Source organism: Pavona decussata, unplaced genomic scaffold, assembly GCF_977016875.1.
Source record: "Pavona decussata unplaced genomic scaffold, jaPavDecu1.1 SCAFFOLD_213, whole genome shotgun sequence".
In the NCBI taxonomy this organism is placed as follows: Eukaryota; Metazoa; Cnidaria; class Anthozoa; order Scleractinia; family Agariciidae; genus Pavona; species Pavona decussata.
The window spans coordinates 1,270,543-1,290,000 of record NW_028145618.1 but is presented as its reverse complement, the minus strand read 5'-3'; the positions used below and the strand labels follow the sequence as shown (position 1 = coordinate 1,290,000).

General features: G+C 38.5%; 2 protein-coding genes across 2 annotated transcripts in view; one reads left to right on the top strand and one right to left on the bottom strand.

Moving 5' to 3' along the window:
• The first annotated feature begins 981 nt into the window (after positions 1-981).
• Positions 982-19,458, top strand: part of LOC146460483 (nardilysin-like) — a 61,867-nt gene continuing 43,390 nt past the window's right edge. The window contains exons 1-5 of the mRNA XM_085088186.1: positions 982-1,131; positions 7,036-7,300; positions 11,849-11,930; positions 13,107-13,207; positions 13,447-13,499. Of these exons, the coding sequence (XP_084944312.1) occupies positions 1,088-1,131; positions 7,036-7,300; positions 11,849-11,930; positions 13,107-13,207; positions 13,447-13,499 (545 nt within the window). The 5' untranslated portion in view covers positions 982-1,087. The remainder of the gene's footprint in view (positions 1,132-7,035; positions 7,301-11,848; positions 11,931-13,106; positions 13,208-13,446; positions 13,500-19,458) is intronic.
• LOC146460486 (uncharacterized) lies at positions 15,307-18,861 on the bottom strand. The gene is made up of 5 exons (XM_085088197.1): positions 18,666-18,861; positions 18,323-18,441; positions 16,822-17,142; positions 16,298-16,396; positions 15,307-15,945 (listed from the first exon to the last, which is right to left on the bottom strand). Exons 1-5 carry the CDS (start codon positions 18,859-18,861, stop codon positions 15,394-15,396), a joined length of 1,287 nt encoding a protein of 428 aa, XP_084944323.1. The 3' UTR covers positions 15,307-15,393.

The following is a 19,458-nucleotide window of genomic DNA, read 5'->3' as shown; positions in this document are numbered from 1 at the left end:
AAAAGTTCGACGTCTGAATCGAAGTCGAACTTTTGCCGTTCTATTCGACTGGCGCAGTCGAATAGAACGGCGGGTCGACCCAAATACAAATCTGTCGATCCTAACTGATTCATACGTCGATCTTTACATGCACCGAACCAAATGATTAGGTTCGGCTCATGTAAAGTTCGACTTATGAACCGGGCCTAAGGGAAAGTAATTATAATCTTCGAGGAGACAAAATCTTGACATTACCAAAAGTAAAGCCGCCGTTACACGTTGAAACTTTTAGCTGAAACTTGTGTGCAACGGCGAACGAGACCAGTTTCACGAAGTGGTGTTACACGGTGAAACTCTTGTTTTTTCACCACTGAGACCGTTGCAAGCCGTTGCAGAAGTAGAAAGCGGTTCTACTTTTCGTGAAACTTGTCTCGCAACGGAAGTTCGAAAAAGTTTCACGAAACCGACCATGTTACACGGCGCAACGCCTGCTGAAACGTATTTCGCAGCGCCGTTGCACACAAGTTTCAGCTAAAAGTTTCAACGTGTAACGGCGGCTTAAATACGACTAAGTACGGACTTAAATCACTCAGATACGAAGGAGCCAACCTGTGGAATAAACTACCGAATGAATACCGAAAAGCGGACTCTTAAAAACTGTTCAAGAAACTGATATTAGATACGGATTTGGCCGGCCGCTACATGTTGTAATCACATGCTGATATATTTTAAAACATTTTATACAATTTTATACCATATATTCAATAATCTTAGAAACATTGTAAATAGTATCTTTCTCATCTTTTTCAGTATTTTCATTTATCATTTTTCATTACTTTTTCCTTTTATTATTATTATTATTATTACTATTTTATTTTGTGACTATTCCTGTAAAGTAGCTGGTTAGCTAAGTGTTTAGTCACGTTAATAAACTTACTTACTTACTTTACTTACTTACTTACAACGATACTTCTCTGTCTATATGTCTACACGTAGCTTGGCCAGTGCTACGTCTTCCGATTATTGACAACATTTTCCAGCTGCATTCCTCGAAACAACAATTTTTGCGTCATGTAATTCCTCACGTAGAGTCGTCCAATTTTACAACATGGCGGCGGTAGTGAAGTCACCGGCTGATCCAAGAGAATACAGGTATAAAACTGTGACTTTGTCGTATTTTTTTGTTATATTTTGAGATTGAGACAGGAAATGACCGTTGTATTACCGACAGGTTACTCCTATAGCGACAGTCTTCGGCCTCACTGACCTAAGTCACATTTGGCGATCTTTTTATATTTCTAATTTAAGCCTTAAGCTTAAGCTTAATTACTTATTATAAGCTTATGGAAGCATGAAGGGGTTTGTGGCTGAAAAAAATATTGGGTACTTAACACTCAAATATTTTTGTGCCAATTAAAAGCTGCACAGCATTGCTGCAAAGTTTTTAGCTGCGGCATTACGTTGATTCACGATCATCCACTTCCAGGGCTCAAAGTTTATTTTTGGCTTTGGGAGCACCTGTGCTACCAGGTGTAAATTTCTAGGCGCATTGCCGAAATTTTAGGCGCACAGCTAAAAATTTTAGGAGCACAACTTAAAATACTGGCAGCACCAAAAAGAAAAATCAGAAGCTTCAGACATTTTATTAGTGATCGTTGATAATGGTGTCATGACGACACCAACACGTTAATTTCTTTTTCTTATTTTCGCTTGCCGATCGTTAATCAGCACGGTAATCTTTTATTTCAATCATGTGTTTGTTTCTTTCAGTCTCTTACTGTACGTTTGAGATAGCAATAATACTGTTACATTTTTTTGAATATTACATGTTATGGTACGTTCAACAAGATAATAAGAGAAAACGAAGGTAAGGAATAACGTCATTTAATCCTCTCGATCAGACGAAATCCTTCAAGTCCCACGGATCACCCGACTGAAATTGACTCATTTGGCTACTTTCTGTAGGCAAGGTTAGCTCGCCTTGATCTCTGTCCACTGTTTAACCACTTCACAACTGTTGTAGTTGGGTCAAATGTGTTGGAAGGCAGCAGCCGGCTGTTTGAGAGTAAATTTTCTTTTTGTAAACGAGTGTTTCAAAAAAGAGAATAAATTACATTGTTGACAGCGCATTGACTTAACTGTAACACTTGTTCTTACCTTGAAGAAAAAAAAGTCTCTTAACCCAGATTGTTTAATATCGGCACAAAAAAAGTGAACTAAATTGCGCAAGAAGCACGTGTTTCAGAAGGTTGCCTTCACTCGTACGTACGTGTCAGCGGTGCGGTTACATAACCGAGAAGAGTCTGGGGTAAAGTCTGGGGTGGGATGAAACACGGACAAGAAATGGACTTGGGGAAACAACAAATAAAACACACACTGATGTAAGAAAAATGGTGAAACTTTCTTAAGTGGAACCTAATTGTGTTACATCCACATTTGAATTTATTATTTCAAGCTTCTGTTTCGTGTTAATCAGGAAGAGTACACAAGAATTGTCAGGTGAGGAAAAAAAGTGGCCCCGATTCAGGCGCACTGAGCTTGGGCGTTTTTAGGCGCGTGAGTGCGATCACATAAAATTTTTTAGGCGCAAAATAAAAAATCTAGTCGCATATGCGACCAGCTGGTCGCTAACTTTGAGCCCTGACTTCCCGACGATACCAATCAATGATAATCGATAATCAATATAATATATAGAATCAGTAATAACCATTAGACAAGTATAATTTATCAGGTGATGGTAGAGATACTATTGATCTTATTGGTCGAGGATTGTGTCATATCCCGCTATAATCATCTTGCGCGAGGTGATTATAGCAGGAGCACTAATTTTCAAAATGGCCGCTTAGCGATTTGTTAATGTTTCTGAGGATGACATATTAAAATATGGTGAAAGAAAATTCAATTTCTGAAAGGTATTAAAGATGCAACTAAGTCTGCGTTGACACTTTTCGAAAGTGTAAATATTTGCACTGGAAATGTGGTCGATGTTGATACCGATATATATATAGGCTTAAAATTAAAACAAATTAAGGTTACCGTGTACCTTCAGGGATCGTGGCTTCAGTTAAACGGATATAGCGCCTCTCAGTTACATCACAGAAACCCAAAACCCTATATCAAATTAAAGCTTATAGAACTGGGTATTCAAACATTTCAAATGTTGCTTTTCCAAGAAAATAAATCCCTAGGTTTTCCGTAAAGTCGGGACTTGAAGGTCCAGGTCATCGTTCAAGAGTTCCAACTCAATGCGATTTTTATATTTTCGACGTTTATTTTTTTTCTCCACACGTTTTTTAAGCTTTTGGGATCCTGACCTCGGGGTTTTCCTTAATTCTATTTCGTTCAAAAGTTACAAGACATTTTCAAAACTGTGAGGAAACCATGCGGAGTGAACGCACAGAAATGGCTTTCAAGGAAAGCATTTTTAGAATTATCGAATTCCCCGACACATTTTTGTTGGTTATATATTTTTCTAGCATCTGGCCAAATTTTACTGAAATAGGCCAAATCGTTGTTGAGTTGTAACTCTTGAAAGTGTCCCCTGCTGCAAGCGAAAATTAAAATTTGAGAAAACAGCGCTTGAAAAAAAATTCTCGCTACACAAACAAGTACCGCCTCCTAACGCCTTTATGGAAAATTAGCCATTCATAATTGCAAGCTACTTTTTCTTCCGGTCACCTCCTGTGAAAATTTTCACGCAGTTTTGCACGTACTCGCGTTCCAGAGTAATCAACTCCTTCACCATTTTGTTGGATATCTGCGGTGTTTGTTGTATGCGCACGTCGATTTTGTAATCTGCAATGATTATGGGAAAAACAAAATGGGGACTGAAGCCGACCTCGTCAAGCAAAGCTGTTGGGCCGAAGCAGAAGCGGCTGAGGAGGGTAAAATTATCAGCGCTATGGAATTATTGGGACCGCATGTATTGTCTCAGTCAAAACGAAAATTCTTGCTGCTCTTCAGTCGAAAAGCCGACGAATAAATCTATTCGAGCGAAATATTGTTGAGAATAGCGAAGTTTCGAAATTGCTTATCGAAAGTTCGGGTGAAAATTCGCTCTTGAATGACTGTCCCAAATAATTATTATTGTTAATGCTGCAAATAAGAAACAAGTATCCGTTTGACGCTTGAAAGAAAACGTTTAAACGGAACCGTTTAAAAGAGCTGACTCCGTTTAACGCTTTGGAAATTACCGTAATACAGTAAGCGGCGGCTTTCCCTTTACTAGTTATCTTATATAGCGACGGGCGACGTGAGAAAAGCTCAAGACATAATGATTCTTAGCGTTTTTTTTCAATTGCTTTTTTGTTTTGTTTCCGCTTCCCGAGACTTGTAAGTTTTACGCACCTGAACACAAGTGATCTGATAACGTTCAGCCGCAAATAAAAAAAGGAAGCTCATGAAGCGCGATTCACGGACTCGCGAATTGAAACATCAAGCGCGTCTCCAAATATTCGCTTCGCTGGAAGATTTTAAGACCTTTACCTACTTTAAAGTGTAGCTTAAAGCTTTTGTCTTCATTTATGTCAGTGTCGTACTCGAACAAACGCAAGTTCTTCCACTGAATACAGGATATTCGAAGTGCGAGAATGAAAGGGATTCAAGACTATAGAAAGACTGCTCGCCTAAACATCGCAACGGGTGGTTACACCGGCAGCAATATGCTGTCAATCAAAGTAACATTTAACTTCCGTTGGAAATCGCTTACGTCCCAATTTCTCGGTAAATACTCACTCTTTTTCGAAAATTCTTTTTTTGTTGTAAGAACTTACTGGGAAGTTTATTTTTATCTAAAAAAATGAAAATCCAAAATTTTTCTCTCTGAAGGTACACAGTAACTTTAAATTCGCACAAAATTGTCTTTATTTACAGAATGGTTTCACCAACAAAATGAATGAAAGAATGGAAGTTAACGAGACGAATAAATGTCTCTCAAAGTTTTATGTTTAAGTGGGGAGAAAAGACAGCAGTTTTAAGAAAACTAGTTTGTTGTCGGTTTGAGCAGTTCTCGACCACCATTTAAAAGCACCCGCTCACAACAAAAAAATTTCATTTGGGATAAGCTTGGGCTTGTTTAGTAAATTCAATAAAGGACTTAATTTCTACCTGAGGTGAGGTGAGGTGAGGTAAGGTAAGGTAAGGTTTTTGAGGTGAGGCAGCTTATCTCTGAGGGCAATTTAACTGGCGAACTGGCAAAGCCCTCAACAAGAAATTGTGACAAATTTTTTGGAAGTTAAGTGGCACTAGGTGTTAAACAAGCAAGGCAATTTATTTAATATATAAAATCAGCATGAACAGTGGAAGAGTAATTGAATATTTTCATGCTGAGTAAAAATAGTCCATCCCAGATATTTTCCTGATCTTGCATGACTTCTCCATGCTGTTTGTGAGGTTTTCTGTGCTGGAATCTATGAAATAAACTTTCAACTGCTTTAGCCTCCCGCCCTGAGTTGAAATATGGTTATTTCGGTCTCTTTTGATTGGTTTAAGTAGAATTTCACTGTCTGTAGCTTGTTTGACTGAATGAGGAATGTCCAGCTCAAAGGGAAGAGATTTTAATTGTATAATGTACATACATGTGTGAATGGGTTTCCTAGATAAATGGTATAGATATTGAGCACAAGAGTGAATTCATCTGTTTGAAGTCAAAGATGCCACAAATGTTTTTTTCCTTCAAGAACAGAAAGTAGTAAATATTTATAATTATGAATAAATAGACAATGATAATGTATAAAGTAAGAGGTAATCAATAGGAAAACAAAGTGAAAGTGCATTTAACTTGTAAAACTGGTTGTTTTAAAAGTTCTTTAAGTTTTGCTTTAAAAAGTGACAATGAAATTTAAGTTTCTTTAAGGCTTCCATTTAAGTTGTTTCAGTCATGAGCAGATTGAGAAATGAATTTCTGCTTCCCCCAAAATTGTTCTTTAGAATGTGGGGTAGACGTTAATTTTTACTGACATAACTTTTCTGAGTGGGCAAATGGTAAATGCTTGATTGACCAGATCAGCATCTAACTTAGCTGCTGTATGTGATAAAATCTTTTAAACTTCAACTACACCACCATCAATATAGGAAAACAGTTTGTTCTCCATTAAGTCACTGCCAGTTATTACCTTCACATGCTTGAATTTTTTATTGGATAATGCTATACATTTTTTTTTTCAATATGAAAATTTAGTCAAAATAAAGTCTCAGTTTGTAGAAAGAAGAATTTAATGAGCACCACCTTTGATTAAGCACCTTCCTTTTAATATTAGCCCCCTCCCCCCCCCCCCACACACACACACACTTTTGACCTAAATTTGAAATAAGTGCTGCCTGAGTGCTCATTCGAGGAATACAGTAATACAGTTGAACCTTCCGTAAGCGACCACCCATAATGTCAAGGATATGTGGTCGCTTACGGGAGGTGGTCGCTTACCAGAGGTCAGACCACGGGGGGGGGGGGGGGGGTGAATAAATGGTTGCAAGAAAATTTGTCCCAAGTGGGATTTGAATCCACGTCCCCCCACATACTAGTCGGGTGTGATAAACCACTACACATGCTGGCAACGTAGTAATTGAGATGTGATTAACGTAGTTTGGGGATGTGCGTCTCCTGGGCAATTTTCCTATCAAGGTGACAGGGTAGCCAAAGCCTACAACTCCATAAAATTTGCAACCCATCTAAGGACCAAGTAACTGATGCAGTGATGACACAAGGCCAACTTAGTAGGTTACAAGGGAGGATCGCTACACCACCAGGATGAAAGATACAGGCTATTTTCATTTAATAATTACTGTATATGAGAGAACCACTAACCCGATAGCGATCTTCCCTTGTAACCTACTAAGTTGGCCTTGTGTCATGCATCATTAACATGTTCCTTAGGTGGGTTGCAAATGGAGAACACAGAAGACACAGAAGAGACACAGTAGTATGTTTCATACATTGTATCCAGTTGGTAGGTAAAAATAGAGTTGCAATGCACAAAAACCCCAGTTGTACCAAGCACGTCAATTGTCATGTAGTTCTATTTGAGAGCTGATTTTCACATTCCCATTTGTTCATTGTAGGGTCATCAATTTAGAAAATGGTTTAACAGCACTGTTAATATCTGATACACATTCAGTCACTCATGGCACACACCGTAGCAATGAAATGTCAACAATTAATGAAGATGAAGACGCTTGTAGTGAAGACTATGAAGAAAAGAGTGATGATGAAGGTGATGATGACGATGTTGATGATGATAATGATACTGATGGAGTGATAGGTGATCCTAAAGGAGAGCCAGACAATGGTGCTGAAAGGTCAAGAAAATCAAAAGATACAAAACTAGTGAGTACATATACTTGTTTCTGTTGTGAAAGCATGGTGTTTTCACACAATTATGTGATGAGCTTCTTAAGTTTTAGTCTTTTAGTCTTTTTTTTTTCCGCTTTTTTTCGTGTCAGTCACTTCAGACCTCCAGGTTTCACTTGGTCAAAATGTCCATCACCCCAGTAGATTTCCCATATGACTTCAACTAAACTTACAGGCGGTCAGGAAAACAAAGTGCATGCCATTTCCCCAGTGACTACATGTACCTCCTTATAAAATAATGGGTGCCAAGGTAATATTTATTTCATGTAGACTCTTGCCACTGCAACCATTATGGTAGTCACTGGTGTCTTTGATATACCATGTTCATGCAACTGAGTTAACCACTGCAAACAGTTGACTACCAAATACCTGGTAATATACTGGCAACTCCTACCTCACTTTTCCAATAATGTGAAGGTGATGTTGATGTATAGACTTTACATGGAAAATTCCCTCTTTTTCTCAAAGTGCTGAAAAATAGTCATGAATGGTGAAACAAACTGCACTTAAGTACATGAATTTAAAACTTGGGGTTGAGTGACGAGTATTTGTGGCTATTTTAGGCAAGTATTGTTTCAGTACAGTAGAAAGAGGAAGACAAATTAAAGCAATTTTTGAGAGAAGCAGCGATAAGTGAGTCAACAGCCTTCGGGACTTTTTCTTTTAGTTAGTGGCTTTGACTCTCTAAATTGTCAATCAATTTTAATGAAGGTTTAAAATTTGCAATTTCTTGGCACTGTTACCTTCAATTCTTGTTAGAATTCTAAATAATTTGAAAAGTTTCTTTTATTGACATCCACCAAGACACAACTTTACTTACCCATTTGAAGAAGTCACACGTTATTGGTAACTACTATTAATAATGCCTGTCGTGGCCCCCTTTCCATTCTGTGGTTGAAGCAGATTTCTGCCTTCTTTATCTTTGTGTAATTATATATCTTATACCACAGGCCACAAACAACCCCAGATTATGATTTTAAAGTGCAGGGCTTGTGTCATGACTAGGATTGTTCACCAAGGAACGCGCAGGGTTAGGATTGTGAGTAGGTCCAAACAATGTTGAAGATTCCCTTGGTGCGATCTTGTAAGCTTGTAGTCCATAGCCCATAGGGTAGCCCATGGCCTGGCCTGTGTGCCTAGGCCCAGGTTTTGTCCACACCCGGCCTGTTTTCTGTGCTGTCTATTGACCAGTCTGCCAAGTGAAGAAATCTCTAGAGAAATCCCCTTGCTATATTTAGCAGCAGAGGCTAATGCCCCTTTATTGAATGGGCCTTGAAAATACTGGTGTCAGTACCCACCCTGACTAAAATTCACTTTGATCCACTTGCTAGCTAACTAAAAGAGATTCAGAGGTGGTGGGTTCATGAGGTCTTATACATGTATATGACAGCAATAATCTATTGGGTCTTGTAAGATCAAATCCACATGGAATTTCAATGTGTGTCTTTCATACATGTACTCTTACAAACATTGCACAACACAAAGGTGGGGAAACTGTCATGAAAGGAAGACTAGTCTTTACACTTTGGCCAACCTTGGTTTTCTTTGTCAATTGAGGCAATTGAAATACACCTTCTGGAGAAAACTGCCTAAACCTAAGGTCATGTGCAGTTAAATGTACTTCTGAAACTCTGTCCACAGCAGTTAATATCAGAAGAATGCCAAAGTTCTGAGAAAGGTCTTTTCAAGAGACAGTGATTCGTTGGGGCCTAATTTCTCAACAAAAGATAGTAATTACACCAACATCCCAAGTAGTTGTTTGAGTACTTTGGTAAAGGAGGTCGAAGGTTAAAGGCTCCCTTCAATAATTGAACCACGAAAGGGTGTTTTCCAACTCACATCGAGTCGATACTGGGGTGAGTACTGGAGATGGCTGAACAATAAACATTAAGCATTCTGTAGGCTATTCCCACATTGAATTGAACAGTAAGAAACTGCAAAATGGACTCTGCTGGTGCATGAAGCAGATTAAGTTTCCATTCACGACTCCAGCTATCCTACTTTTCCCAAGTAGATGTATATAGGCAGCCAAGGTTCCCTTCCCCCATGCTGCATGTACAACAGGTTTTGAGTCTGGTTTGAAATTCCTTAACCTCTCTGTAAGATTGCCTGATAGTAGCCAGCCAACCAGCTGAAGGGATGTCTTAACAGACCTGGATACTGGGGAAGGAGGAATGGAGGGACAACACAACTTCAGTAGTAGAGGGTGACTGAGCTAGCCAAACCAATGTCAGTAGTACCAGTAAAGGAAAGCTGTTGGTCACAGACCTTTTTAAGGCATCTGCCGGTGGGGGCAAAATGGGGAAATGTATATTAACCCTTTATTGAGCTCCCGTCTTGGGAGAATGCATCTGCAGCTTCTGCTTGTGGATCTGGCCTCCAGATGTAAAAACGGGGAAGTTAGGTTGACAGATGAGGTGCGAAAAGACCCATGCCCAGACACCCTGCAAACGGCAAAGGGTCTAATTTCCAGTTGTGTAGATCTAACATGACTCTGAAGTCCCTGTCTGCTGGTACATTCTAAACCCCAGGAAGGTACTGTACGTGCCTCTATGAGGATTTTGTGTTGAGAGCCACAGTAGGTTATGTGGTCTGCATAAATAATGGGGGGCGGGGGTTGCACTGGAAAGGCCAAATTGGAGACAGGCAATCTCGTAAAATCTTATAAATTTCTGATCTTTTTGACAAACAGGAAACATGAAATATGCGTCCTTGAGATGGATCTTGACCATAAAACATCCTTTTCTTGGTACAATCCTTTCGATGTGAATTCCTTCCATTTTGAAGTGTTCAGAAGGAAGGAAACGGTCTCAGGTTCACCAAGTGCCTCTGACCACCTCCTTTATTGGAGACTAAAATAAGTAAGCTGACAAACCCGGATTCCCCTGAGCTGGGGAAACTATGTGAATTACACCCTTTTTGCGCATGCCCTGAATAACCGATCAGCTTTCTTAGAAGTGAGAAGCTGGTGCCACCCCAGCTCTTTCCACGGCTCCTGAATGGGGTGGTGCATCCTAAAAAAAAGCTTTTGTGTGCTGGCCCACTGGTGCAGCTTGCAACATGGTCTTAGTTGTGTCAGACCTTGTCTTAATCCTTGTTTCGAAACCTTTCCCAAACAGGTTTTTTCCTGGATTCTGGAACTCCTCAGATGCCAAAGAAACCTGAGTGTTCTTTTTGGTACAATACAATACAATACCTATTATTTAAACACGATAAAAGTTAAAGCTGTTGCTTGTGGGGTTGTGTTATAAAATTAAAAAGACAAAAAAAAGATAAACCTATAATTTCAATTCAGACTAATTGCGCTAAATGGTATTCATTTTTTTAAGAACAGTTGCTCTATGCTGTTTTGATTGAAGTGCTGATGAGTTGCCTATTAGCCTCATAGCATTGCACACCATGTAGCTCAGTTCAGACATTTGAGCATATGAGAGGCTTACATTTGAGCCTGATTTCTCCCCAGTTAGAAATGCTTAAATGTGTTCATACATGGCACCCAATGGCCCCAGTGAATTCAGGAGCTGGTCTTGTAAGAATTTGTTCTCTTTGTGTGCTGCCTAACACCAGGGACAAGACTTGATAAATAGGTATCAAGCATTGGAGTATAAATGGTATCTACATCTGGCTGTGGGATGGTCTTTGTTCAAAGGCTGATAGTGGTTTGTTCAAAGTTCCTAAGAATGGGGCAAGTTGTTCACTAGCCTACCAATGCGAGGCAGAGTTTATGTCAAGGTCATTTTCCCTACTTGCATCAAATGATTCATCACCCTGGTTCACTTATTCAGGGTCTAAATTATATTAATATTAACCACTTCTTCAGAGTGGTCATTTCCCCTATTTGGCAATTTAGTGGCAGGGGTTTCTGTATCTGGAGCAGTATGATGAGCCTTGAAAGCTCATCCACCCTCAGGAATATGTGTTTAAGTCTCACATGGGGCTTGAGAAAAAAGAGCATTCAGGAGCAAGTTTAATACATCCAGATTTTCAAAAATCTCTGAATTACAAACAATTCTTTACCTTGTAGCTTACCTTGAGGGGCTGTTAGGATTGAAGAGTCACCAACGATGGCAGCGAAAAAAATCAGATTTTCCTTACCAAGACCCATAGCAATGTTAATATATGAGGCGACTGTTCTGAATACTATAATCTTGTTATTTATAATAATAAGCCTTATTTACCCATCTTAAAATAAATATACAATGGATTTACATACAGTTAGACTCAAGTCAAAAATACACAGTTCAGTTACTGGTATAAACAAAGGAGCCTAATGGTCCACGCCATAAAAGAGTTTGCATGTCTGTGGGTTCTTAGTCTCCTTCGCAGCCGTTATTAGGGTCAACACGCAACGCTCCTCCCCACTAGTGGGGTGGAGCGTTGCATGACGACTCAAACAATGGCTGCGAAGGAGACTAGTGGGTTCTAGACCTTGGTATTCCTTATACTTAAGTTTAAGACAGTTATAGCTGTAGCTGGTATTTGGCTTTGTAATGAAAATTTGGTTTGATTTCTTTGCCATTTCAGTCAGCTGCCGCTCTTTGTGTTGGAGTTGGAAGTTTTTCTGATCCAGATGATGTTCCTGGCTTGGCCCATTTCTTAGAGCACAGTAAGGGTTTTTTAACTGTTATTCTGTACATGTAGGTACAGATGATCGAAGAGTTTTACTATAATAATTATTATGCACCTGTTTCTCAAAGAATGAAAATTGCATACATGTACGTACAACCCAATGAATTTATGCCAAAATATTATCCAGTAGATCTACAGTGCTCAGTGGGGAGGTACTAGCAAGGCTTTAGAAAGTTCTCAACAGTTGTTCTGGCATTGGTGTGGATCTTTTCGAATAAATATTTTACATGGAAGGCTTGCTTTAGTTTCCGTCATACCATACCACCTTTTCAACCTATCATTAAATTTTGTGTTGTTGTGCAACAGCTGTTACCGAAGCAATCGTGACACAAAGTACTTCATTTTAAATAACATTGATTATCTCAAAATCTATTGGGACACTTTACAATGTAACTTTCAGGATTTATACTACTCAACTTAGACAACTTGTGGGGGACCATTTTCAAGTAAATCACCATTTTATGGGCTGATTTTAGTTATTGTGCAGCATTTTTTGTTAAAATCCCAAGAAAAATAAAAGCTGATAGCTACTCATTTCTGTCCAAAGGTCTTTTATCACATTCTAAAAGTACCTTGAGCTTCATAGATTGCTGCGATGTCAAGTTATTTAATGTGTTTTAAAATGTCTAAAATAAGTCAAAAATTTTGAATTTTTAATAAATATGCATTATTGACCAAGCGTGAGGTCAAGATGGTTGGATATTGGCCAAGTTCTTTTTTTGCGTTTTTATGGATAGAGACGAAAGTCGAGGTCCATAAAAATACAATAAAAACGTAATCACTTCTATTCTTGTTTGCAAATTATGAATATTTATGTTGCCACACTTGTGTCCACTCACAGGTTTATCATTCATGCCTTACAATAAAACATCTGATTATATCAACAGCGACAATAACAGTAGTAAGAAACTCTTCAACTTCTGAGTTTGACAGATTCCCACAGGAAAATCTGTATCCTATTTGTCTAAGTCTGCTTTACAGTACATTAATAACTAAAGATGCTTTATTGAAAGCTGTGAAAGTTAAACCTGTGAGTGGACACAGGCATGGTGTACATGGACATTCACATAAACATTCATTAAAACTATAATAAAATTTTTGTGATATTTTCTTGGGATAAATCAATTAATTCAGCTTTAATTTTTTTTCACAGTGGTTTTTATGGGAAGTGAAAAATATCCTGATGAAAATGCATTTGATTCTTTTATAAAGAAACATGGAGGATCTGACAATGCCTCAACAGATTGTGAGAGGGTAAATCAAAAAGTCAGTTTCGCTTTGAAATAATTTTAGTTTTAATAATATTGTTGGGTTGAAAGTGGAGGTACTTGTCATGAAAAGTTATACAACTTTTCATAACTTTGTACAAAATGTTACTAACATTGTTTTTGCCAGCCTCTCCTGTTTATAAAACAGGGATAAAAACTTATTACTATAATAATAAATATTGTACCATCATTTTAACCTGGAAAGCAATTTTTCTTATTATTCAGACAACCTTCATCTTTGATGTTAGAAGAAAGTACTTTAGAGGAACATTACACAGGTTCAGTTAATTTATTCCTTGACAATTTTTTCAGTGATAGATTAAACAAGCTGACATCAATTTGTTTTTTACTATTACTAACAAAAAGCCAGAAGGGACAAAATGAAGTCAAAAATTAATGTGGGATAAAATGCAATAAATTTAAATCTGATGTGACCAAAATTAAAAACTTGTCTTGCTCTTTTATTGGTTAATGGAAAAAAGGAAAACTTTCTATTGGTTGAAAAGTGACAGATTGACGTTTGGTTGTTTTCAAATTCCCCGTTCTTGTTTGTTGCCTCAACAGATATCACATAAATAGTTTATATATTCATGTGTCTGTCCGTTTATTGACAATGAAAATTAGCCAATGAGAGTGTGAGAATTTCTGCAGTTATTGTAAAAATTCAATTTGATAGACATATTTTTCAGTCAGTGACACAGGCACACTTGGAAAAATGAAATCTGAGTTTTTCCAACAGCAGTTGTACCTGTGACTTTCTGATTAAAAGTTCAGATGTTCTGCCACTGAGAGTCTAGGTTTATGTGACAAACATCCTGCATACTGTTAGATTTGATTGTTGACGAGTTGTGACCGTGCACGGGAAAACGTACCTTAACGCTTATCCGTTAAACGGTCGCTAACGGACGGATAGATAACGGATAGTTAACGGCCTTCACAGCATTCTAACGTTTTATCCTAACGTTCTAACGGTTATCTAATTGTGTCTAACGGATGATCAACGCGTGCTAACGCTTTGTTCTAACGTTCTAACGGCTAACTAAGTATTCCTAACGGATGAAGAAAATGTTCTAACGGTTGCCCAATTTGTTCTAACGGATGACTGGAGCCGTTTAACGGTTGTCTAACGGTTTACAACTAACGACTTTTAACGAACGAATAGCTTAGCTTTCAGTCCGATGCTATGAACACATAACCAGGCCAAACCATTAGTTGTCTTACACTCACGTTTTTAAAAAAAAGAATCGCAAAGTGCCGATTTCGTCAGTCGTCAATGAGACAAACATAAGTATACTTATTTCCACCGAAAGCAAAATTCAGTGATATAAACTATTACTTCCTCATCGAGATAAACAAACGCAGGATTCAAGTCCTTCGATGATGATTATCGTGTGCGATGAGAAGTTAGTCCGAGGCTAACGTCGCTAAACGAGCGTGTAAACAATTTCACTTGCCAGTCGGGGTGAAGATTTTTTATTGTTTACTCGTATGGTTTGGTCGGATATACTTTGTCTTATTTTACAAAATGACTTTGTCTGGATTTTTTTTTTTTTTTTAAAGAAACTGTTTAATCCAGCTGTGGATTCGCGAAAGATCACGCTTTCAATTTCTTGACAGAAGCGAAAAGCGGTACCTTTGGATTCACGAGTCTCGAAGCGACGGGCGATTTGTTGGCGCTGGTTTCAACAGATAAAATTGTTTTTGTCACATACATGTTGTTTAAAATTGGTTTCTCCTGGTTCAGAATCAGAGACAACGAGACAACAGTCTATCAAAATGTTCATCAAACTTCCCGACGGAATATGGCCGTTTCTCACATCTTGGATAATGTAAACAACTTTATGCAAATTTTTGAACCCACCGGCACGCTTTGGGAATTGAAACCAAATAATTATTCCACTTCAGTTTGAAGACCTCCTTAATATTATTTTAATTATAGCAAATTGCGATTAAAGGGAACAGAAGAAGGGTATTGATCACTTTGGATCCCATCTCGCAGTTCGTAGCTCTTTATTATTAAAAACTTATGACTATGAATGAAGTCCTTCGATTTGCAAAAAAAATGATCGATTTATTACATACATATTGACTTATAAACATTGCCCCTAAACTGAGCGAAATCAAAACTACCAAAATGCTTACAACAGGTTCTTTCCCTCATTCGTTCTGTCTTCACTGTGCCCGCGGGGTATTTGCGAACTTAATAGCGCGACACCTAGCATTTAGTTTGGTTTTTACAAATGCCCACAGTTTATCCTTTTCCGTCGCAGATTCGACAGGAAACTTGCTAAAAACTAACACTTTTAATGAATTCAGCCTATTGCTGTCCAGGCATTGTTTGCCGTGCGAGCCATCCGTGTTACTGTTCATGATTTCTTCCTTCGTGAAAAGTAAGGGAAGAAGGTTTACTGCGCATCTGTGCCTATTTACTTCCTTTTGGAGTGCTTCCCGAACCCGATGAACTTTCCGCGGAGTTACACATGTACGAATGACGTCTTCTGCAACCGGGGCTTCAACGGCGCTGTCTACGGTACTGTTGGAACTGACGGTCCTGGCGAGAGTGGCTGGTGTAGGAGCAGCAGGAGTCTCCACCGAAAAGTTATCGTCGACTTCGGCGCTCAAGCTTTCAAAGGTGTCTACGTCAATCGTCGACAGGTCATGGAGGGGCGGAACACTCGCAGACAAACTGACTGATAACGGGTCTGTGTTTATTGGGCTTGGAAACTGTGAAAAAAAAAAGAAAAGAGCAGATTAAGTTTTGCTTTACCAAAAAGATGTGTGTGAAGGCCTAAGTAAAATTACAAAATATTTTAATTTGCATCCATTATAGTCGGAAATCAAGGTATTTAAATATAATGTTGGCCTTTTAGGAATTACTAATTACACCTGAGAAATTCAATGAAATCTGACCTTCCTATACGAATACCAAATGATCACCATATGAATAGCATCTGGGATAACAATAACAACAGAGTTTGTCGATCGAGTGAGAAGAGAAATTAATGACGGTATTTAAAAACGAGAAAGTGAACAGTCGAAAACACATGCGTAATAAAGACGGCAGAAAAACACTTACCGCGGTCTCTAAGGATTCTAGTCGCTGCTCAATTCTTGAAAATCTTTGCGCCATGTTTCCCTCCATTGCAGCGAGCGAATCTTCGAATCTTTCCATCATCTGCAAGTAAGGAAGGTGTGGAACATTGTGGTTGAAACGCGTCATTATTAAAACATGAGCCACAGGTTACTAACGTTACGGCACGCAAACACTTTGATGGAAAAAGTGTTCACTCTTCTCGTATTGATTTTTTCGTCAAAATACAATGCTTTTCGACATGAATGAAGCAGCTACCTTTTAGCGTCTTTGAATAAAAACAAGCATGAAACACTGAAGCAAAATATAATCTCTGGGTGAGTTATTAAAAGGACTAGTATACATGGCCGAGCGCAATGTTTGAATGCTCTCAAATTTGGTAGATAAATCTCACCACAGCGAAGCCATGATTGAACGGCAAGCTCTGAATTGTCTCTTAGATTGAAAAATGGCTCGAAAAGAATTGAACTTAGTTACTTGCTTAACTGATTACTAATGCATGTATTTACCTTATAGAGTCTTTCTTGACCCCGGAGCTGGTCCCTCAGCAGAGCGCACTCTTGGTCTTTTGCTTGTAGTTGCTGCTTTAAGACTTTGATCTCGTCGCGGGTTTCATTTGCTATCTTAACTCTGGAGGCTTCGCGGTTAGCAGACCACTTCCCGTCCCTATTTTGTTGTTCCATCAAGAACGTTTGGTATGGGTCTTCGGCTGACTGAAAGCTGACTTCAGGGGTTGACTGACGGCTCACTATAGGGGTTGACTGATGGGTGACTTTAGGGGTAGACGGTTGACTCTGACCTGTCGAAGGTTTTTCCGTTCCAGGTTTCACCTAGAAATCAAGAAGATACAATTTATCAAAACTATTGCCTTCATATTGATTGCGACAATTTACACTTTCCCCACAACCAAAATTCCAAGCTACGATTTAGTCAGAATGCTAAGTTGCTTTTTATTTCATTCAGCAGTGAGATTAATTCTCAGTATAAACAGCTTCTTATAATGAAACTGCGACCAGGCGTCCTATTTCCTGCAGGTTGTTTTAAGCTTTTAGTTTCAAGTTTGCGAGGTTAAAAGCGATCACGCTTCATTCACTGTTAAAACTGGGTTTAGTTAACAAGCTATCAGAGGAAAACACGGTTACAATCCGAAATCAGTTGATAGAAATTGAAGAAAACGTGACATTGCCTTTTGAGATGATAATATTTATGCAAATTTGTAACGCTACGCTGAAGATGCCGCAATCTAATTGACTTTGAAGTTTGATTATAAAGAATTGGTTAAGCAAATGAAAAGTTTAAGCATGTTTTAATTTCACAACAACGACGAACAGATGTGTTTTAACCTTCAACCTTCGGCCAAACTAAGAAAAGACTATACATGCAAGAGCCATGCGAAAATCGCTTTACCAGGCAGCCTCACCCAACGATATTTTAAAAATTTCAACTTCCTAATTACATAAGTTTTCGGGTATTTTTTTTTTTAATCGTGCCGCGAACAATAAGTGTCGCTGACATAACATGACGCGAATAAATCGAAAATTACATGTCGGAAAAAAAAAAAAACGATTTCAATTAAAGTCATTCAAAGTACAAAATCGGCCCGATTAAAAGAAAAAAAAGTGTTGTAACGCAACAGATTTTGGAAATCGAGCCGATTTTCGAGGTGTCTGTGAGGAGGATTTGGATAATTTAGTTGTTAGGTTTTGAACGACTAGTAGATTTATACTAAAACAATTACAGTCGACTCCCGATAACTAGAACCTCGCGAAAACTCGAACCAATTTTCCTTTCCTTTCAGGTCATTTTCTATATAATTTTACCCTCGATAACTCGAACCTTTTTTAATTTCCCTTGAAGGTTCGAGTTATCGGGAGTCGACTGTAGATTATTCGCTCTCGATTTCTATCGCGTGATAGCTGATTCAGGCTGCGCCCTCATCAGCTATCACGCGATAGAAATCTCGAGCTCATAATCTAATTGTTAATTAAGTGATATCATAATAGTAGCTACCTGGTCGGCCCGCGCTACCTTCCTTGGCGGTTCGATGTTCTCTTCTTCCAAGTTGGACATCTCTGGCAGATTTTCGTTGCTCCACTCGATGTCTCTTGAATTCAAAACGCTCTCGTCATCTGCAATAACAAATCGTAAGTGTAAATAATAGTAATTATTGGCACTGATCGTGACATCAAACAAAAACAACAACACCAACAAAACAATTTTCATCCGAAAAAACAAATCAAACTCCATCGTCGAGGACCTAGACCTAGTTGAGCTGACACGAAGTAAGCGGAGCTGCGAAATGAGTGTAAACTTCTGTTAAAATCGTTTGGAAAATTATGACGTGTAAACTTACCATCCAAGGCCAATATTTCAGCGGAGACTCTTTTACCCTGCCAATTCACTTTAACCTTCATCCCTTCTGTTAGATCGCTGTCCTTCTCGACAATGAGCCTTGTTGGCGCTATCCCAGTTAAATTTTCGTCGGGAAAAAAAAACAATGCCTTAAGAGGACGCTTCCTCATGTCTTTACATAACTTTCTCAACGACATTGCACGATAAGAGAGATCACGTTCGCTGAACACTTATGTAAAAGTTCCTTTTCAAAAGCTTTTTATACCCAAAAGCTAAAAGCAAGTGGATCGAAAATCCCGCTCATTTATTGGAGGGATTTGATTTTATTGTTAGCAGATATTTACATCTGAATGCTTAACTCCCTACAATGTTTGCATTTATAATAAGAAGATCGAAATCCACACGCTTCCATTGGATAAACCTATTTTTATTGTTTTGTTAATTTTTTGGCGTGGCATTCTGTCATGGCAACAACTTCTAGTTTGTTTGTTTCATATTTTGGTGTCTTGAAGTGACATAAACTTAAAAATAATTAGGCTTGACTTAAGAGGAGAGTCGGTTCGAGTCTGAAAAAAGAGAAAATTGTTTTTGCTTAGCCCGGAGCAGTTGAAGCGTTAACTTAATTAAAGCAATGTGTGAGTTGCGCGTGTCGATTGTTTCGATTGTTCGATTAAAGGAAACCTCAATTGAAATTTGCATTTAACTCTGTTAACGGCTCACACTTCGCTCGCGCGTGTGTTCAAAATGGAGCTTGCGCTAGTGTGAACAGCCGGCGCTATCCATATATCCTTTCT

What these genes read in the sequence shown, in the direction of transcription:
- LOC146460486 (XM_085088197.1), bottom strand. Translation starts at nt 18,861, where the DNA reads ATGTCGTTGAGAAAGTTATGTAAAGACATGAGGAAGCGTCCTCTTAAG. An exon ending in TGAAATATTGGCCTTGGATG is followed by an intron (nt 18,442 to 18,665) that starts GTAAGTTTACAC and finishes TTGTTATTGCAG; the next exon opens with ATGACGAGAGCGTTTTGAAT. An exon ending in AGGTAGCGCGGGCCGACCAG is followed by an intron (nt 17,143 to 18,322) that starts GTAGCTACTATT and finishes CTTGATTTCTAG; the next exon opens with GTGAAACCTGGAACGGAAAA.